Source organism: Lycorma delicatula, chromosome 7 (assembly GCF_047948215.1).
Source record: "Lycorma delicatula isolate Av1 chromosome 7, ASM4794821v1, whole genome shotgun sequence".
Taxonomy (NCBI): domain Eukaryota; kingdom Metazoa; phylum Arthropoda; class Insecta; order Hemiptera; family Fulgoridae; genus Lycorma; species Lycorma delicatula.
In genome coordinates this window covers 127893900-127915250 of record NC_134461.1, presented here as the reverse complement: position 1 = coordinate 127915250, position 21351 = coordinate 127893900, and the positions used below count along the sequence as shown (strand labels likewise).

Sequence of the window (21351 nt, the reverse complement as noted above, 5' to 3'; positions counted from 1 at the left end):
GGTATATCCAGTTTCTTATACATTTTGTCATTTTCATCATTATACTTGGTTCCTTTTCCAGTCTCCTTCGTGCCTTTTTTCACTGCCTATTTGTCATTTAGTATTCATTTCTACATCCAGAATTTAAGTGCCATTATATTTCTTACCTTTTTTAGTATTTCCCACTTTAAACATCTGACGTTCATTACAAAAAACACCTAACAAAGCTTTTTAATTAAATTTTTTTTTTTAAAGCCCTGTTTCCGCTTTACTATTAAAATGTTCCCTTTTTTAATTGATAGCCTACTTTGCTTTTTTAATCCTAATTTATTCCTGTTGCTCAAGCTCTAGGTTTAATATAGTATACTGTAGTACAGTTTAGGGACTTGCAAATACCTAGACTAAGTAAACTAGTCCCTAGGTATTTGCCTACCTACATCAATTTTAATCATTTACCTTTACTTGCATATCCTCCTATTATCTTTTCATTTATTTTCAGTCCACATTTGTCTTTTGTTTCATATTTATGTTACACCATGCAACTCTTGTGAACTATTATATAGTGAAGTATTATAGTGAACTATTATATAGTGAAGTATAACTATTACTCTTGTGAAGTATTATATATTTTTTAAATGTTTATTTTATCAACAATTTCTTTTCACTTACAATTTTACAAAGGAAATTACAATTCATAAAATTAACAAGCCTTATTCCTTTTACTGATTTTGACTAAAATTTAATTAAACTAAATAAATTACTTCATTAGCAAAACTAATCTTAGAAATAAAACAAAATTGATATCTACTTTTTATACAAAACAAATCAAATAATGTCACGTAATACAAAAGAAGAAAAAATATATAAAGAAATGAGGATTATGTGAATGAATATATAAATAAAGTTCTAGTGGGGAGTTGTACAATAGATCAGACTGTGAAAATAACTTGTTTTGAGGTTACCGTCACAGTGATCTTACAAGAAAACTTTTTGATTTCATATTAATGAAAATGCTGAACTTTTTTCCATTTTTTGTCAGCATAATAGATTTTATGGTTGGTTCTTTCAAAGCAATATCTAATAAGAAGTTATTACATCTCTACTTTTTGAACGTTTTAACAGAAACTGACCATTAATTTTAATTAAAATTAGATCTTGTAAAAGCTTCCATTTTTGGTAACAAAAAGATACTGGCTGATCTTAAGTTTAGAAACATACATTCATATTAGCATTATTTCTATTTTCAGGCCTAAAAAAAAATAATTTTGTAACCTTATATAAATACAAGTGGTAGAGGCAAAATATCATGTTTAATAAGTAAAGGAAAATATGTTCCAAAAATGTCTTCCTTGCTATTAAAAGTATAAATTTCTTCTATATCAGTTGGTTTATTGTTGGCAAAATACTATTCTAATAATTTTAATAGCAAGTTGAAGTTCGGAATTAACTAAACCATAATATATTACTTTTAAAAAGGAGGATGGACAGTGGAAATGCTAACATTAGAGTAATCTTAACATTTTTAACTTTGAATTTTAGTGTTTTTAATTGATCACTACAGTAAAGTTGCTGGCTGTGATTAAAACCTAATATACTAAGTTGATTAACTTGTTTTGCGTTTATAAAAATATAAAATCTGATTCCTAGCATAGAACAATCAAATGTATGTTATAAACATTTAGAAGGTTTTATTTGCATTCTTTGACCGATTATCATAAACTTTTCTTACTACTTAAAGCCACGATTTAAAATAAACTAAATCTTAATTTATCTGTTTTTTCCATTTTCTTCATTAATTCATTATTGAGTGAGCTTCATAGCCAATGCAATATTACCAGCAGGTGCAACTAGGATGATACCACCTTCAGAATTGTTCTGACATAAACTATTAACATAAATTAAGTTTTTTATCAATAAACAAATCTTTTCTTAATTACACATTGATAAATTTCTACCTTATAATTGACATAATAGTTTTTCTATTTATTTTTTTTTTATTAAGACCACTATCAAACTTTATGAATATGATTGGAGAATGAGAAAGAGAAACTTACAATTCAGAGAAAGAATGCTTTTTTGGAAATAAGTATGCATTTTGTTTTTTATCTCATTTTAAAATTTTGTGTAGTCTTTAATCAGATCTTTTGACCCACCATATAAGATTCAATTAGTTTCATTCTTGTAGTATTTTTGCTTCATCTCTTCACTTGTATTAACTTTTTCTTTCTTGCTCCATGTTACGTGATAATTTTTATCATCCTTTTCTATTTTCTTGCAAAATATTGCTGTTCCATCTCTGTTAACAGTAACAAATCTGTTCCTTAAAATCATTCACTTCATTTCATGGTTGTACGTACTCATTATTTTTCATATTACTTTTGAAAATTATATAAAAGTATAATAATGTAAAAACACCAGTGTTTATGTTTTATAATTGGTTTTTTTTTGTTATGTTTCTATCAGTATTTAGTTTTTATACCTTATTATTTGCTGATAATATCTTGCTTGCTGATAATAAAGATCAGTTCTCTAGAATTAATTTTTTTTTCTAACAAGACTTGTATATTTTGTTTTAGATCGTATACAGTCACGAATGGATGAGATAGTTCAATTATGGGAAGTTCTAGTTGCTGCTACTGATAAGAAAGGATCTAAATTACAGGAAGCATCTCAACAACAGCAGTTTAATCGAACTGTAGAAGATGTTGAATTGTGGTTATCAGAAATTGAAGGACAATTATTAAGCGAAGATTATGGCAAAGTAAGTAACATCTTTTAAAGTATCTTCTTTGATAATTATTAATTAACATTAAAAAGATAAAAAAATATAAACGCTTCTACAACAACAATTTTTTAAATAAATGGAATTATCAACTTAAATGCTTGTACTAAAATAATGAGGATAAGAAGAACATAAAAACTTCTATATTGGAATGGCAAACAAATACTTTTAAAAATGCTTTTAAGAACATTTGCAGATATATACATTTCTAATTAAATTGGTCAGTTAGATAGGGAGGGATACATATAATTTTAAATCTAAATGTTTATTTATAAGTCTTCAGTAAGTAACTTCAATCCTTCTTGTTTGAAGAAATACACAAAATAATAATAGCAACTGAAGTATAATTTTATTAATGAACTGTTAAAGTTGAATGTGACAATTGGCTTAGGTAAATAATATGATTAATTGGTTACATTATTATTTATAAAATTAACTGCTTTTTTCATATAATTAAATTGAATAATTAAGTAACTTTTTTTTATAGCATATCTGTTTTCTTGTTTTAACAGGACCTAACGAGTGTACAGAATTTGCAAAAGAAACATGCCCTTCTTGAAGCAGATGTTGGCTCTCATCAGGATAGAATAGAAGGTATTAGAGTTGCTGCTCAGCAGTTTGTTGAACGAGGACATTTTGATGCTGAAAATATTAAATCAAAACAGGTATGTTACTGTAATATCTTGGTTGTCAACCTATAAACATTTCCAGGAATATATTTTAATGAATATTAAAAAGCTAGTTTTTTTAGCTCTACATTTCTTGTAATTTTATGGTCACTCTTCTGTACTTAAGAATTATAAGTATTTTCCTCTTAAAAATAGAAATGTTTTACAGATTAAATTTTGATGCAACAAGCTATAATTTTAGATTAAAAAATTTTCTTATAATGCAATATTTTTAACAGCGATTGTGTAATTACTTTTGGTAATGATGGCTGTAATAGTCTTCTAAATAATTTTTAACATTTTCATTGTTGACCTTGCATGACATTGCTCACTATGCCCAGGCGTATGGATGTATACCATCTTTTTTATATTATTGATGTGGATCAGCACTTCAGTGATAACTTTGTATCATGTGTTTACCACTTCAAATCTGTGAATTTTCTGCATTCTGCATTTACTGTTTCCAGTTTTCTGAAATTTATATTTTTGTTGAATTTCTTTCATATTTTTTTCTTGTTTTCAGGGAAGTAAGAATTTTTTATAGTGTTATTGTATGGATTTTGTTTGTAATATGTTTAAATTTTGTGTGTAATATTAAATTATTTTCATAAATAAAACAAGTGGAATCCATTTTTTTTTTCAATTCTACTAAACAACTTCTTTATTCTATAATTCTTCTATTATGCTTCTTTATCATGCTTTATATTTAAATTAATGTTTACTGTTATATTTTTTCCAAAATAAATCTTTCTGTTGGTACTCACGGTAAATTAAATATAATGCATTTATTTTAATATAATATTAAATTTATTATTAATTATGTATATTATTATTATTAATAGTTTATTTATTTATTAATTAATTATTTTGCAATATAATATATTAAATACTTGGTATATATTTTTTAATTCTTTCTAGAAAGCTTTTACAAAAATTTTGTGTCTTAATATATGGTAAGAAATTATTAAAAGAAATGTAAACACTAATTTATGAAAAATAAATTCACAGTATTGATTATTTACACAGTGTAACAAATTGTAAAAGTTCATTCACAAGTAGTTTTATAAAATTTAACAGAAATGTGTTTTTACATTATTTCAATATATGAAAATTACATAAATTTAAAAAATATAAAAATGTTCAAGGAAAAACTGTCAAATTAGTAAAATGGATGAGGCACGATTACTCATAATTGTGTATTACAGGATGGTAATTAAGAAATCTTTGACTTTTCAATCCCTAGTGCACACAAGGCATGGTGATTTCTTTTTTTTTCATATTCCAAGCATTTAAAAAATATTATGTAATATGTTTATTTTAAAATAATATAAGTAAATTTATTGGAAAAAATTCAGATGCAAATTAATTGTTTTTTTCAGCAATGTAAATTTAAATAATGATAATTTTGATTGATGTTTTTTATTCCATTCTGACATTTTACTTTTATTTAAAATGAATTATTACTTTATTTTTAAGGTGTTTTTGAATTTTCTTGTTTAAAATCATCTGAATTCCTGTTAAAAGAAATTAAGAATTATTTGACTGCAGCAATAATTACAGGGATGTTTTATTAGCTACTTTTTCTTTGTTCATATAGTTTTATTCTTACTTAATATTTTTCTTGATTACTTACATGTTTATCTATAAATTTTGTAATTAATTGTAAACAAGAAGTATTTTTTGGAATATGAGTGATAATGAAATTAATTTGAAAAATATTACAAACTATGTAACTGTAGCCTGGTTGTTAATTAAAGCTTTAAGTGATATTAAAAAGGATATTAAATATGTGTTATTGCTACATGAAGAACCCTTCTCAGATTATCATCAGAATATAAGTATTTTCTAATGAAGAATGAAAGAGTTAAAGATAAAACTACAAAATAGAGAACCTGTTATGATAGGTTAAAATACATGAACTGTAATATATAAAGCTGTAAACTGTATGTATTTTTCAGTTTATAATAGGAAATAATTCAGAGTAGTTGACTTTGTTATCTGCAGTTTTATTTATTGTATCCAATCATGTCAGTGACTACAGCACAAATTAGGCACATTAGTAAAAAGCTATTTATATAATTGAAATTGAGGTATTTATTAGAGCTTGCTGTTTTTACAGCAAGCTTAGTATTCCATTCAATTTGCTTAAATACGTTTCCTCCATCAACTGCTTTTTTACTATTAAAAATATTCCTTTACTAGGTTTCTTACTTTTACTATTGCCATTTTCTGAGCTTCTAACACTTTTCTAATGAATATTTTCTGTAACGTTACTGCTATCATGATATGGTTATTTGTTTCAAAACTATTATGAATCGGTCAAAATAAAAATAAATGAAAAATCATCAATATCATTCATATTGATTTTGGAAAACAGTTTTTTTTCATCAATACTTATGTTTAAAAATCAGCTGCAAGTAGATTATGCAAGTAATGTCTCTAAATTTTACAAAATATTAATTTTAGTTTGGTTTTTTACAGGATGCTTTGACTGAGCGTTATGCAGCTTTGCAACGTCCAATGAGTATTAGAAAGCAGCGTCTTCTCGATTCATTGCAAGTACAGCAACTCTTTAGAGATATTGAAGATGAGGAAGCGTGGATCAGAGAGAAAGAACCAGTTGCAGCATCAACTAACAGAGGTTAGTATTAAAGCAAAAGAAAATAGTAATAACTATGAAGTGAGGTTAATGTAGTCCAGGGGAGCAAAAAATGTTCAGATCCCTGAAATTTCCCCCAAACACAGTTTTTTCGCTCAGAAATTTATCCAAAACTAAGGTGAGGGTTTATTATGTTCTACAGACCAATTTATTATATATGATAGAGTTATAAAAAGAGAGGTAATAAAAATACATCGGTTGCAGACACTTAATTTATTCAAAAAATTATTTTAAGACCAAGTAATAAATAATCACAACTCAACAAATAAAATAGTCTAATATTGGCTGTATTGTGATGGCTTCATGGGAAGATTACTACTGAAGAGGACACAAAATAAAATAAATGTGTTAGGCTTAATCTAAGAGACATGTTAAAAAAAGATTACTTACTTATTAAACTAATTATTAGAATTCAAATTAGCATCTGAGAGGTAAATTGTCATAAATCCATCGAGTTACCATCATTTACGTCTCAGGTGCTGAAATTTGTTTCTGTTTTATTTTTAGAAATACATAAATATTGTAGGGCTAATAAAAAATCTGCCGATTCGATGTCTGTAGGATTGTTTAACTATTTTGTTAAAGGTACGGTAATGAGAAATTGTTTTAATATTATGGTAAAATGGACAATTACCTGTAATGAGTGCAATAATGATAATCAGTTCAAGTCATTAAGAAAAGGCAGCCTTCCTTTATCTTTGTGGAGACTGTCAATGACTTGATGTTTTGAATATTTTTATACGATTGATTGAGGAAAATCTCATAAAATGGTATTTTCCACCATTAAAGTGTTCTGTCCAAAGATCTCTTTAAAAGGTATAATACATGATAAATACCATTACATGAAATGAATACTTTTGAAAACGAAATGAAAATGCACAGTTTATGTCTTGCTTACTTTTAAATGTTGACATAGTTAATTAATGTACAATTGCGATATTTTATACTCTCTACACTGTATATTGTGTATATCACTTAACACTATTAAAAGAAAACGATACGTTTGCAGTCGGCCAACTAATAAAAACAAAGAGATACTATTCCCTACCCAAAAGCAACTAAATGAATAGTGCAGTAGAGTGGAGACGAGACGCATACACTGGTGACCACAATGCATCTTATCAGTAATGCGCCCCTTGTCTGTCGCAATTTGGGTCTATGAGTCATCGCCCACCTGGAATGATAATGCTACCTTTGTTCTCATTACGCCTAATACTCAATAGGATGAATGTTTCCTTTCAAAACTTGTTAAAAGATCAATTATTCTAGTTAATAATTGTGAAAATGATATGAATACATCATTTGATATCTATGTCGTCATTTTTATTTTTCATAACTGGTAAAAATTTCCATGGAATTTTCCCAGACAGCCCAAATTTACCCTGAACCACGTTCATATATATTCTGCTCCACTGATGTAGTTGTCAATTGATTGGTTGTTGCCGTAGATTATTATTAAACTCGAAAGCATTAATGGTTTTATCCACAAAAGTAATGAAATTTGTTAAGAAATTTTAACAGGCCAGGTATGATAATTTTTTTTTTGTTAAATTTAAAAGTAAACAATTGTAGAAAACCTTGCATTCAGGGTGTTAATTATCCTGTAATTTAAGAATTAAAATAACAAAGTTGAACTTAATTAAAAAGGTCAGAAAAGATTTTTTTTCATGTATTAACATTGTTTATTATAATTTGTTAATGAATAAACTTTAAAAACGAAATAAAATTAATCTAAAGAAAACTGTACAAAAATGTTCAATTGCTTTTCAATTCTTTCAACTTGGCTCCACCTATATGTACGATGTAAACAGATGACACTTGTGTAGGTCCATTGTTTTAATCAATAGTCTGCTGTTAACAACAGTAGTTTAGTTATTTTGTGGTTAGTTTATATTTTATCCATTCATATTGAGTGCTATAGTTTTTCATTCCACCAAGTGTGAAATAGGATTAACTTGATTTTTGATAGTAAAAACAATTCTACAGTTGAAATACATTGGCAAATTTCTGATGCTTATAAACTGAATGTTATGACTTGACACCAAAGTAAGACAGGTTGGTGTCGTTGATTTCAAGAAGGGTGAACATTTATGATGAAGGATTTATAATGTTGGTCATTAGTGGCAACAGATGATCAATTGAACTTTTGATTGTTAATTCATTTTTAACCAAAAATAACTTTGTTCAAAATGCATAAAACATGATTATTTATTGCTCTTCTTATAGTTAATTTTTTTTGCTTCAATTTAGGACGTGATTTAATCGGTGTACAAAATCTTATGAAGAAACATCAGGCGGTACTTGCTGAAATAAATAATCATGAAAATCGAATCCTTATGGTTTGCCAGTCTGGTCAGCAAATGATGGATGAACGCCACTTTGCTTCAGATGAAATTAAAGTAAGAGTTGGAAATCTCAACGATCATTGGAATCAGCTTAAAGACAAAGCTATTCAGGTATGAATAATTGTTTTCTTGTTACTTTTTACTCTGTAAAATATTGCAGTTCAAAAACGTAATGTCTTAACCGACAACTTTATTTTTGTTTATATCTTGTATCTTATATCTCTATATGTATGTAATGTATCATCCATTCTTTGTTGATTTTTTTACTCCAACTGGTTTATTTTATTGTAGTTGTTTTATAGACAAGAAGGAGGAATACTAATAATTCTAATCCATGTTTTATTATAATACAAACTTTTTAAGTTTCATTGTTATTGCTCTTAATGTATGAATTGAATAGCAATGCAACAGAAAATTGACGTACCCCTCCCTTTATAAATAACATAACAAATAAATAACACCACCAAGAATAACAGCACAGTCATGGACTCATTGTAAGTGTACATTTCAGGGATATTTAAATGTTAATTGAATATAAGAACTAAGACTATTTAGTTTGTTAATCAGTAATATTTCTTAGTTTTATGAGAAATAGTTTTTTTAAAACTTCCTAACCACTCCAGCAGTAGAAAACAATGAATCATGTTCTTTTGGGTTTCACCTTCAAGGGATTATTATAATTTGGATAATATATCTTACCCACCATATATGTCTAATCATCAGTGGATAGCTGGTTTGATTTTCAGTGCTATTATTTAACTTTGTAGATAGCCATTATTTCATTCTTAGAAGCAAACCAGTGACTAATGAAAAAATTTCCTATTTTTAAATATTTTGTATGTTTTTATATATTATTAAATATTGTGTGCGTTTTTGTTTGTTCTTTTTTTCTCATATTTTATATATCTAAATTGATAGAGGTATTTTTGTTTGATTATAGCGTAAACAAGATCTGGAAGATTCACTTCAGGCTCATCAGTACTTTGCAGATGCTAATGAAGCTGAATCATGGATTAAAGAAAAAGAACCGATGGTCTGTAATCAAGATTATGGAAAGGATGAAGATTCTTCAGAAGCTTTGTTAAAAAAACATGAAGCACTTGTTTCTGATTTAGAAGCGTTTGGCAATACCATTTTGTCGCTGAGAGAACAAGCTCAGTCATGTCGGGTAAATAGTTAATTTTTTTTAAATTAATATTTTTACTAATGTTTGTACAAATTTTTTTCATTTAGTTTTTTAACATTAGTGAAGTTATTCTGTATATTGTGGTACATCTTTTAAATTATTTGTAAAAGTAACTTATAATTTGCTAACTGCTTATTATTATTTTTTTCTTTACATTTAACATTTGATCAGAGATTTGATTCATCAGAATATATGTACAGATGTATAAAAATTAATTAAAAACATACTTTAGAAATGTTAAATTTAGAGCGATATGTTTACCATTTCATGTTCAAGATTAGTGACCGAAATCATTAACATGTTTCTATATTAGAGGTTTTTTTTTTAATGAATATCCATGCATATACATACATTCTGATGAAGTAGAAATCTCTGTAAAAGTGCAAAGTGAAGAAAATAACAAGAAATAATGAGTAAGTAAATGAAAAATTATTTTTATAAATAATTTTATTTTGCTGTTAAGGGACAATTTAATAGAGATTCTTTTAAAAGCTTTTTTTTCAACTTCTTTTAAAGTGATGTGAACAGGTGGATAGTCTTCACTGTTATACATATGTTTAACAAATAAAAATTTTTGTTCAGCTATACTAATTCTATTTGGATTTAGTTTCTCTTTATTTTTACTCATAATTTTTTTAATCAACTGTTGGTTTTATCCATAAATGTTTACTACTTATCAAGAAAAAGACATTTTATTAAAAATATTTATGTACACATATTTTAACGAGATTATTTTAGATTTCTTATGCCAGTAGTAACATCAGCTTTGTGTGTATCTTGAAATTTTCTATAAGTATAGAAAACCAGTTACAGTTATCAGTATCCAGGCATTGATTACAAAAACTCCAAAAAGTCTGCTTTAGAGTATGTGTATAATAAATAAAACTAAGTTAGAATTTATACTTACTTCAGTATCCAGTAATCAGTGTATCTGGAATAATTTTTACTATGTTCGGTATGGATTTGAGGCTACCTAATATGATGTAGTGTGCTGATAGTTCACATTGTCATCATTGTTAATGTGGTGCTTTATATTTATTTTTATGTGTAAGAAAGAAGTAGCTTTAATCAAATTCAGAAAGAAAATTTTTCTATAAATATTATTTGGTTCGATTCTGTTAATATTTAGAAAGAGCTTTTTCCTGGGAAACACATGAGGAGTAAGGCTGTGGTTCACCATAGATCTGACCATTCTTTTATTTTTTCAAGTGTTGTTACATGCCATTTGTTGTTTTTTATGTGTATCATTCTTTAATGTCTCTTAAAATGTAGTCTCAAAATCTTCTAAGATTATGGTTGATGTACTATTTTAAGTATAAATAAAAACTTTGGATATACTGATATACAGGGTCATTCACAGGAACCGGATGTTTTTAAAATAATCATAAAAAATTGAATATTTACTTTAAAAAAGTTTTATTGGTAATGAAACACTTGTTAAATCAAAGCAATTGTTACTTACTCATGAACGAAAAATTATGTCCGGCAAGTGATGTCCATTTTGGGCAATACATTGTTGTAGCCTTTCATGGTAACTGGCCTCAATTCTTTGCAGCATGTCTACATCAATCTGGGTGACGTGAAACGAATTGCAATCTTTAGGTCCTCCAATGTACGCGGTTTATTGCCGTACACACGCGATTTCAGAAACCTCCACAGAAAAAAATCATTACTACTCAAGTCGGGGGACCGAGGGGGCCAAGGAATGTCGCTGAATCTGGAAATGATCTGTCCCGGAAACAAGTTGCGGAGAACAGCCATCGTTGCCCTTGCTGTGTGCGCTGTAGCTCCATCCTGCTGGAATAACACATTTTGAAAATCGATTCCCCGGTTTCGTAACTCAGGGATGAAAAACGTATTCAACATCGCAATGTAACGATCAGCTGTTACAGTTACGGCAGCGTCATTTTCTTTAAAAAAAATATGGTCCAATAACACCTATCTTTCCTATTGCACACCAGACAGTCACCTTTGGGCTATGAAGTGGTCTCTCGTGAAGCTGTGTGGGTTTCTTTCTGCCCAATACCGACAATTCTAGTTTGTTGACGAAGCCATTCAGATGAAAATGGGCTTCATCACTCATTAACAATAACAAATTTTCATTTTCTTCAAAAATGGTAAGCATTTGTCGACAAAATTGTAATTGCTGCGTGAAATCTTGCTCGTTTAACTCTGCACGACGGCTATCTTGTAAAGATGGAAATGCTGGTCTGTATGCAGAATTCGTCTTACCGTACTTGTGCTCATTTGAAGCGCTGCTGAATGCCTCTGAATAGAGCGGTGTGGGCTTCTGACAATGGCTTCCCTTACTCGTTCGATGTTCTCCGGAGTGCTAGCAGTTCGTCGGGAACCCAGTGATTTTTTCTTCAATATTGAACCACTTGTTCGAAGGTTGTTTACCCATCGCAATATTGTGTTACGAGAAGGGACACTTGCATTACGATGGATATTAAACTGACGGCTCCATCTCAACGACTAAAATGTAAATGCTATGAACAAAGGAAACGTCAGACACCAGCCACGTGCCCCTCCCACCACGAACGTCCGTGTACAACCCACTTCAAAAACATCCGGTTCCCGTGAATGACCCTGTATATGAAAATAAATTATTTGTACAATTGATTTTATACATTATATAGATCATATCAAGAATAGAGTAGTTTTGCAGATACAAAGAAGTGGATTTAGTAGCTGGAATGAAGGAACATGATAGGAAATGTGTATTTTTTATTGTTGGTAAATCGGCTCAGCTTTTTTTGTACTTAATCAGAAGATTTAATATAAAGAAATATGTTTTTGATGTGTATTTATTGTTAAATACTTAGTTCCATAAATTGATCATACAATTTCAGAACCATTAATAACTCTTTTAACCGATCCTATTTTAAGTATGATCAATTCTTTTACCAACTTTTTAAAGTCATTCAGTAATATTTTACTCAAAATTACACTCGGTTATAGAAAAATTTAAACTGAAGTTTTCAATTTTAGGATCTAACTTCAGTATTTATTAAATATTCTTTTAATGGAAAAAATCCAACTAATAAACAATAAAAAAACAAATGGTTTTTATTTGTTGGGAAAATTGAAATTTAAGTTTAAAGTTAGCTCTTTCTACCTATTTTTCACCCTCTTTTGTTTGCATATGTATCATATTCTAATTTTTTGGCTGAGCATATTAAGCTTAACTGAATAACTCTAAACCAGAATTAGGGTTTTATATTATGTATATTTAATGCAATGAATTTTCTCATAATGAGATCTATGATGTAAGTTCAAGGACAAAATCAGTGCTGTTTAAAGATAGTTATTATTCAGCCAGATCTTACTTCAGAATATCCCTGATTGTATAACCTGACTATATGAAAAATAAGCAGATCTGTTTGCTTATTTTCTAATCTGATTGCCAAAGGGAATTAAGATCTTGTCTGATTTAATTAAATTTTAAAAAAGCTAGAATTATATCTGACAGTATTTTACATAATTTAAAGATTTATTAATCAGTGTTGGATTTTTTCTATTTTTATTTTGAGATTTTATTATATTAGGCTGAATTGGTATGATTTGACTTTTCTCTAAATTGTAAATTTTGTGGAAGAAGTGATAATATAATTGAATTCTAAATATAATTTGTTTTTTGTGTATCTGTAATTACAGCAACAAGAGACACCTGTGATCGATGTTACTGGCAAAGAGTGTGTTGTTGCATTATATGATTACACAGAAAAATCACCACGTGAAGTTTCTATGAAGAAAGGAGATGTGTTGACATTACTTAATTCAAATAACAAGGTACGTTTCAATTCCCTCCCCCCCCCCCATCTTTATTATAAATATTAATCAATTAAGATAAATTAGTGAGAGAGTTTCGCTTTTATGAGCTTTACTTTTAGTGTACATAGATTTAAAAGAGTTATTTTTCTTGTTTTACTTTGTGCATAATTTTCATTTGATTCTCAGTAGATAGCACACTAAAAATTAGTTACACATTGTGACCAATCATCTATAAATCAAGTAAACTTTTCTTTATTTTAATGAAATGTGCAGGATATAAAAAATTGATCATAGTACACAAAATTATAAGGAAAAATGTAATTATCAAACATCATTTTATCGTTTTAGGACTAGGTTTTACTTCTTTTTTTTTTATCCTTATTAACCACCCCGGGGGTAACTGGCATCACCTTTCGGCATTACCTCAAGTTAAACCTGGTGTGACGTGGAAGCTGACTGCCCCACCCTAGCTTGGCCATGCTCCCAAGCCCCCATCGGGATCTTCCGTGTCTCCTCGAGACATTCGAACCTCCGCTTCTGGATGGTCCCAATGTCTCCACAGGGAAGGACTAGGTTTTACTAGTCAGCCAAGTCTACAACCTAGCTTTTTCCAGGTATTATCGTTCACTTATAGTCCTTTTTGATTTGACTGTACAAATTTATTCAACTTTTTTATCACCAAATAATTTATGAATTCTAAAACACTATAAAATCCACTGTGTGTGGGAAGAGGTGAAAATAAAGTTGAACTGGAGTAACACTAGGCATTTCATGCTTTTTTTCATCCAAATGGGAAGAGTCTATACCTCCCTTTTTTTTTTTTAGAAGAAATAAGATTGACAACAAATAGTTGAAGTAGATATTTGTTTGATCTGTTATAACTGATTTAATATTACATCAAAAATAATTTATAAGTCTATTTCAGTATAATTTTCTGTTATAACTACATTTGGATTTATATGAAGATCGATTATTTTGAAATTAAGGAGTTTTAGTTAGAATTTTTATAATTTTGGCAGTTTTATTCAATAGTTCCCAGCTTTTGTAAATTCCAAATTTTAACTTTCACCCACACAAAAAACAGACTCATTATTGCTAATTTTTTTTACAGCAAAACAGTCTTAAGGTATAAGGAAAAGCATTACAAGAGTGTTAATGAATTAAAACAGAAGTAGCTGGGTTATGTAAATAGCAGATAGTGATAATATTATTTAAAAAAAGCAAATGTAAAAAAAGCAAGTATATTAGTAATACTTGAAAGAAAACGTTGGAAAAAATACAATTATAGTACGTAAAATTGAAATTATAGTTACTCATTTATTAATACATTACTGTTAATTTAAATAATAATGGTTAATATAGGTAAATTTACAAGTTAATAATGGTAAAACATTAGCCATATATATTCAGTAAAAACTATTTACTGGGGAGCTTTAAACAGACATAAACAATTCGTCTAAAATTTGTTTGTTTTAATCATTGAGATATCCAAAATTTTACACAAAATAAAAGTTAGAAGTCTAGTTATTTAAAATTGCTGTTTTTAAGTATTTGTTCTGTATAAAATTAAAAAAAAAAAAAAGTGGAAGTTTATTTTGCATGTTAAATGCCATAACAATAATGGTTGTAGACAACCTGATCTATAAGTTCATAAGTCATTCTTGAAAATTACATTCGTTTCAGGAATAATGAGCACACCTTCACCAGGCTTACTAGTGAAAGTGGTGGGTGGGTGGTATGTTTCCAGTTGTACTCTGTAACGAACCAAAACATGATCATATGTCAGCTATATATTTTTATAGGCTATGTTCACCATAGCCTATAGTAACATCAGTACTCTCAAAGAAAGTGATTCTGATTGATGCCTCTTGTATCTCAGTTGCCCTTTACGTGCTCATATAACCTCTTTATAGTTATTGTAAAGCAACAAATTAATGTATGTCTTTCTGTTGTTAACACATTTTTAAAGCAGTTGGAACATGAAACTGTTCATTTTACATCTTTATCGCTCTCACTTCAACTTTACAATTGCAGTGAAGTAATGGTAAAAACATAGTCAAGATGAAATATTTACACATTGCTATGGTATCCAACTTATATATGGACTACTCACAATTGATCAGTAATGAGTTCATGGCTCAACAGAATTTTTTTATTAGTTCATTTGTTCACATTTTGCTTCTTTACTTAACATACATCTAATTAAAGAATAAATTTTATTTGATAAAAAATCCATTTTTTCAACAAGAAATTAAGAGAACTAACTTCATATAACTACATAAAGTTTTCTATTTCTGTTAATGTTCTATCCTTAGAACATATCCATTGATACTACATACTGCAATGTATACTGCATATCCATTTTAGTGTATTTCAGTGTTCTGTGTGATGAGATTTTCTAGGTATAATGAAAAATAGGTTGCAGCTGTGGAATTGCTTCTGATTTATATTACTTGAAAATTTTAGGTGATTTGAAAAGTAATCATAACAATTGCAGCAAAAGTGATTTAAATAAATTTATTAGAAACATATTTTTATTTAATTTTTTTATGTAGATAATTAACTTTTTTTTTCACTTTGGGAATAAAAGGTATTTTAATTTTTATATATATATATATATATATATATATATATATTTCAGTAATTGGTTATTTGCTTTTTTCAGGATTGGTGGAAAGTAGAGGTTAATGATCGTCAAGGATTTGTACCTGCTGCTTATGTTAAAAAAATGGAAGCAGGATTAACAGCTTCTCAGCAAAATTTGGCTGATAGCAGTTCAATTGCTGCCAGGCAAAACCAGATTGAGACACAATATGACCAACTGTTAGCTCTAGCTCGTGAACGTCAAAATAAATTAAATGAAACAGTTAAGGCATATGTTTTAGTAAGAGAAGCTGCAGAATTAGCCACATGGATAAAAGATAAGGTAAAATGCTTTTTCTTTATTACTCTTTGTTTATGAACCATTTATGTGTAGATAAAAAAATTTTTGTAATAAATTTTTCTAAGTATTGTAAGTATGTTAACAAACAAATATTACCTATAGTAATCTTTTTGAAGTTAGTATGAATAATTTTATTTTCAATTAGGAATTTTTTGACAGCTCTCTCTCTCTCTCTCTCTCTCTCTCTCTCTCTCTCTCTCTGTGTGTGTGTGTGTGTGTGTGTGTGAATATATATATATATATATATATATGTAGATAGAGCTTTCAAAAAATCACTAAAAAACTACTTGACCACCAAACACAGTAACCAAAAAACCTAAAAAAAAAAACAAAAACAAAACACAACAGCAGTAGACTTTTGTGAGATCCTGCATTATCAATCAGTAGTACTGACTGATATTTCAGAATCCCGTGAAGGTTGACTATTGGTGTTAGTGTTTTTTAAGTTTTTTCTTACTGTTTGGTGGTTAAATTGTTGTTTTTCCACAGTGGTCCGTATGTTGATGAATTTTCAGAATTCAAATATATATATATATTTATAAAATAATTAAAAACACAAACTCATTACTTTAGTCAACAATTATTACTCATTATTCCTTTATAATGTGTATTTTACAATTTTTAGTCTGTTATTTTTGTTTAAATTAGTTCCAGATATTAAATAGATAATCAAGCCGTCTCTTTTGTGTTGGTAATATGATTTTATATCAGAAAACGTAAGTAGGTTCTGCAATTCCAGTTTTAAACAAATTATTAGATTTGATGATGAAATGGGTTGTCTTTCAGACAAGATGTTAGTCATATTATAAAAAAATATTCCATTTTATAAATTGAAGAATTTTACAAATTATCCTAAGACTTGGATGATAAGGAGAGAAGTTCAGAGGTTCAGAATGATGATAAGTTGGTACTCTATGCCAGGCATATATTGTTCTAGTTTACAATAACAATTATATAAAGTATTGCAGTATGGTGTGTGCAATATTTATTATTAATAACAGCTGATAGATACAGTATTTTAGATACTTGATAATTATAGTATTTTTAAATATAATTACATATCTAAGATTATAATTTACAATTATATGCGATTAAAATAAATTATAAATTTAATTTTTTGTGTTGTAGGAGATGCATGCTCAGGTTCAAGATGTTGGAGAAGATTTGGAACAGGTTGAAGTTATGCAAAAGAAATTTGATGATTTCCAGTCAGATCTTAAAGCTAATGAAGTGAGGTTGGCAGAAATGAATGAAATTGCTATGCAGTTGATGAGTCTTGGACAAACTGAGGCAGCTTTGAAAATCCAGACCCAGTTGCAGGTCAGATTTTATTGTAAATGTTTATTACTATTTTCTTTTTATGCTATTGAAAATAGTATTGTGTCTGAATATTATTGCTTTGTTTTGATTCCATTACATTATTATTTCTATATGGATTGTGCTTACTACATGTAGGGCTAGTTTCAATCATTGTTCCATAATAATGGTTTCAGTATAATTTAGAGAAATTTATAGATTTTGTATTGATCAGTTAGTTGTAATTACAGAAATACGAAAAATAAGGTTCTTTTTAATTTTATGTATATTTATATTTACTGAAATTAATTTTTTTAAGACTCATGTTATTCCTATGTATTGTTAAACTATATTTAACAATACTTTTATATTTAAAAGCACTTTCCTGTAATAGTACTTTCATGAAAAAATAAGGTAAGATATGTCTTACCTCAGTATTTTGTACTAGGTGGTTTATTTAATAAAATTTAAATATATATATACATATTTCTTAAAAAATTTTAACCACCGAAACACTGTAAATAGATTAGTTAAACTTGCCATATTAATTCCATGAATTGATTTTCACAAGAACCCGCATCTTCAGTCTGTATATTTAAATCTATAATTTCATTAAAATAAATTGTTTTTGTAATTTTTGAATTTTGAAATTGTTACAGTTTTATAAATTTTAAAATTTATTATGGATGAAAATGCAAATTTTGCTGTTCAGTACTGAAATGATGTAATATTTAAAACACTGTTCCTTTGTTGGAAAGTTCAGTACATCATTCCAGTACTGGACAGCAGAATTTGCGTATTCATCCATAATAAATTTCATAATTCATAAAACGGTAACAATTTCAACAAATTTACAAAATATAACAACAATTTATTTTAATGAAATTATAGAATTAATTACCAACTGAAGATACGGGATCCTGTGAAAATCGATTCTTGGAATTAGTATGGTAAATTTAACGTATCTATTTACTGTGTTTTGGTGGTTTAAATCTCATTTAATATTAAACTTTATTAGCAGATTGGTCAATATGTTTATGAAGTGTTTGAATTTAAAAAAAAATATATATATATATATATATAAACCTGGATTACTGGGATCTCAAGCAATCTATCATTTTTTCTCACTTAGTTTTCCACCGAGTTTTTCCATTTACCCAGTTTCCCAAACGTCAGGTTTAAAATAACAGTTGTCCCATTTACAGAGGGCCCCACTAAGAGAGGTTAAAATAAACCTTTTTTCAGAAAGCATATTTTATGTATATAATGTAAATGTAGTACTTTTATTCTTTTTATGAATTTAAACAGTACAAAAATTAATACAAAACTTACGGTTTGAAAAAAATCTGTTAATTTAGTTTGTATTTTAGTGCTACTTGCCGTAAGGTGTTATTCAATATTATAAATTGATCAAATATGCCTGGATTATCAATATTTGATTTCAAAATACTTATGTAAAGTCTCTAATGCTTTTTCTGGCGACACTTTGACTCTTTCTGAACACTCCTTAGAACTCTCCTCCTCTTCTTCTTCTTCTGTTTTCAAAGAGGAGGAAGAACATGCAGAAACAGTGTCATCTTCAGTTAGCTTCTCTGAATCTAATAATTCATCATCGATAAGCACAAAATCCTCAGAAGTTGATGGCTAGTCGTTTTCATTGCTACTAATCATCTGGTCCCGTTCTTTAAGTGTCATTCCACAGTTCTCTTCCTCCTCTTGTAAGCCTTCATGAAGACAAAAATTTGTCTTCTTGAATCCTGATTTTTTGAAGCAATTTGGAATGGTGGATTTACTGACAGAAAACAAAGTTTTTTCACAAATCTCATGGCCTGGAGGATATTAATTTCAGAGCTATTATTCTCTTCCATAAATTTTAGAAGAAATTGTACTTGTTTTCTATAGTAAACTTTGAAGTTATTGATAAAACTTGATCCATTGGCTGCAATTTACATGTTGTATTAGCAGGTAAATACAATAGCTTAACGTGGTCTAAATCAGGCATATTATTGTGGGCTGTGCAATTATCGACATAAAAAACAAACAATTTTTCTTTTCTGCACCTTCATTTCGGTATTCACTCTTTTTAACCAATCTGTGATTAAAGAAAAACAAACCAACATACTTGGCGTTTATAGACCTAGAAAAGGCATTCGATAATGTAGACTGGAATAAAATGTTCAGCATTTTAAAAAAATTAGGGTTCAAATACAGAGATAGAAGAACAATTGCTAACATGTACAGGAACCAAACAGCAACAGTAACAATTCAAGAACATAAGAAAGAAGCCGTAATAAGAAAAGGAGTCCGACAAGGATGTTCCCTATCTCCGTTACTTTTTAAGAACAATTTAGATTCGGAGTAACAGTACAAGGTGAAAAGATAAAGATGCTACGATTTGCTGATGATATAGTAATTCTAGCCGAGTGTAAAAAGGATTTAGAAGAAACAATGAACGGCATAGATGAAGTCCTACGCAAGAACTATCGCATGAAAATAAACAAAAGTAATGAAATGTAGTAGAAATAACAAAGATGGACCACTGAATGTGAAAATAGGAGGAGAAAAGATTATAGAGGTAGAAGAATTTTGTTATTTGGGTAGTAGAATTACTAAAGATGGACGAAGCAGTAGCGATATAAAATGCCGAATAGCACAAGCGAAATGAGCCTTCAGTAAGAAATATAAGTTGTTTACATCAAAAATTAATTTAAATGTCAGGAAAAGATTTTTGAAAGTATATGTTTGGAGTGTCGCTTTATATGGAAGTGAAACTTGGATGATCGGAGTATCTGAGAAGAAAAGATTAGAAGCTTTTGAAATGCGGTGCTATAGGAGAATGTTAAAAATCAGATGGGTGGATAAAGTGACAAATGAAGAGGTATTGCGGCAAATAGATGAAGAAAGAAGCATTTGGAAAAATATAGTTAAAAGAAGAGACAGACTTATAGGCCACATACTAGGGCATCTTGGAATAGTCGCTTTAATATTGGAAGGACAGGTAGAAGGAAAAAATCGTGAAGGCAGGCCATGTTTGGAATATGTAAAACAAATTATTAGGGATGTAGGATGTAGAGGGTATACTGAAATGAAACGACTAGCACTAGATAGGGATTCTTGGAGAGCTGCATCAAACCAGTCAAATGACTGAAGACAAAAAAAAAAAATATTAATTTATTAAAATTATAAATAATATACAATTTTGATTATATTTCAGAAATGTAACAACATGATACCATGTGGTTTGGTTTATTTTAAGTATTTTTAATTTTTAATATGCAGTTAAATTCAAGCACAATTGAGGATGTGGATCCCATGAAAGTACTTTCATGGTAAAATTAAGGTAAGATGTCTGATAATATTCTGTACTTATAAAGCAACTTGTTTTCACTGACTGAGTGATTGATACCCAAAAAAAATTGTTATAGGTAAATTAATGAAAATTTGTATACATGTTTTTACAGTCAAAGTGCACACTAAGAAAGGATTTTTTGAAAATCTGAATTTAAAGGGTAAAACGAAGTAATAAGGAAGTTACAGTTTTTTTCATTTCTCAGTAACAAATTAAGTGATCAACTTGATTTTTGGAGTATGTAATATTTTTATGTTAATATCTAAAAACAGGTTTCTAGATTTTTTTGAAACCCAGCTATTTTTTTTTAATTTCTCTAAAAAAAATGAGTTATCAACATAATTTTTGGTGTAATTTTCATGTAAATAT

The 21351-nt window shown here is 28.4% G+C and overlaps 1 protein-coding gene across 5 annotated transcripts in view; it reads left to right on the top strand.

Moving 5' to 3' along the window:
• Window positions 1–21351, top strand: part of alpha-Spec (alpha spectrin) — a 145093-nt gene that overhangs the window by 55904 nt on the left and 67838 nt on the right. For all 5 annotated transcript variants that reach the window (XM_075371778.1, XM_075371781.1, XM_075371780.1 and 2 more), the window contains exons 14-21: window positions 2556–2740; window positions 3274–3426; window positions 5911–6070; window positions 8339–8544; window positions 9374–9601; window positions 13277–13411; window positions 16059–16319; window positions 17466–17657. In XM_075371778.1, the coding sequence (XP_075227893.1) occupies window positions 2556–2740; window positions 3274–3426; window positions 5911–6070; window positions 8339–8544; window positions 9374–9601; window positions 13277–13411; window positions 16059–16319; window positions 17466–17657 (1520 nt within the window). The remainder of the gene's footprint in view (window positions 1–2555; window positions 2741–3273; window positions 3427–5910; window positions 6071–8338; window positions 8545–9373; window positions 9602–13276; window positions 13412–16058; window positions 16320–17465; window positions 17658–21351) is intronic.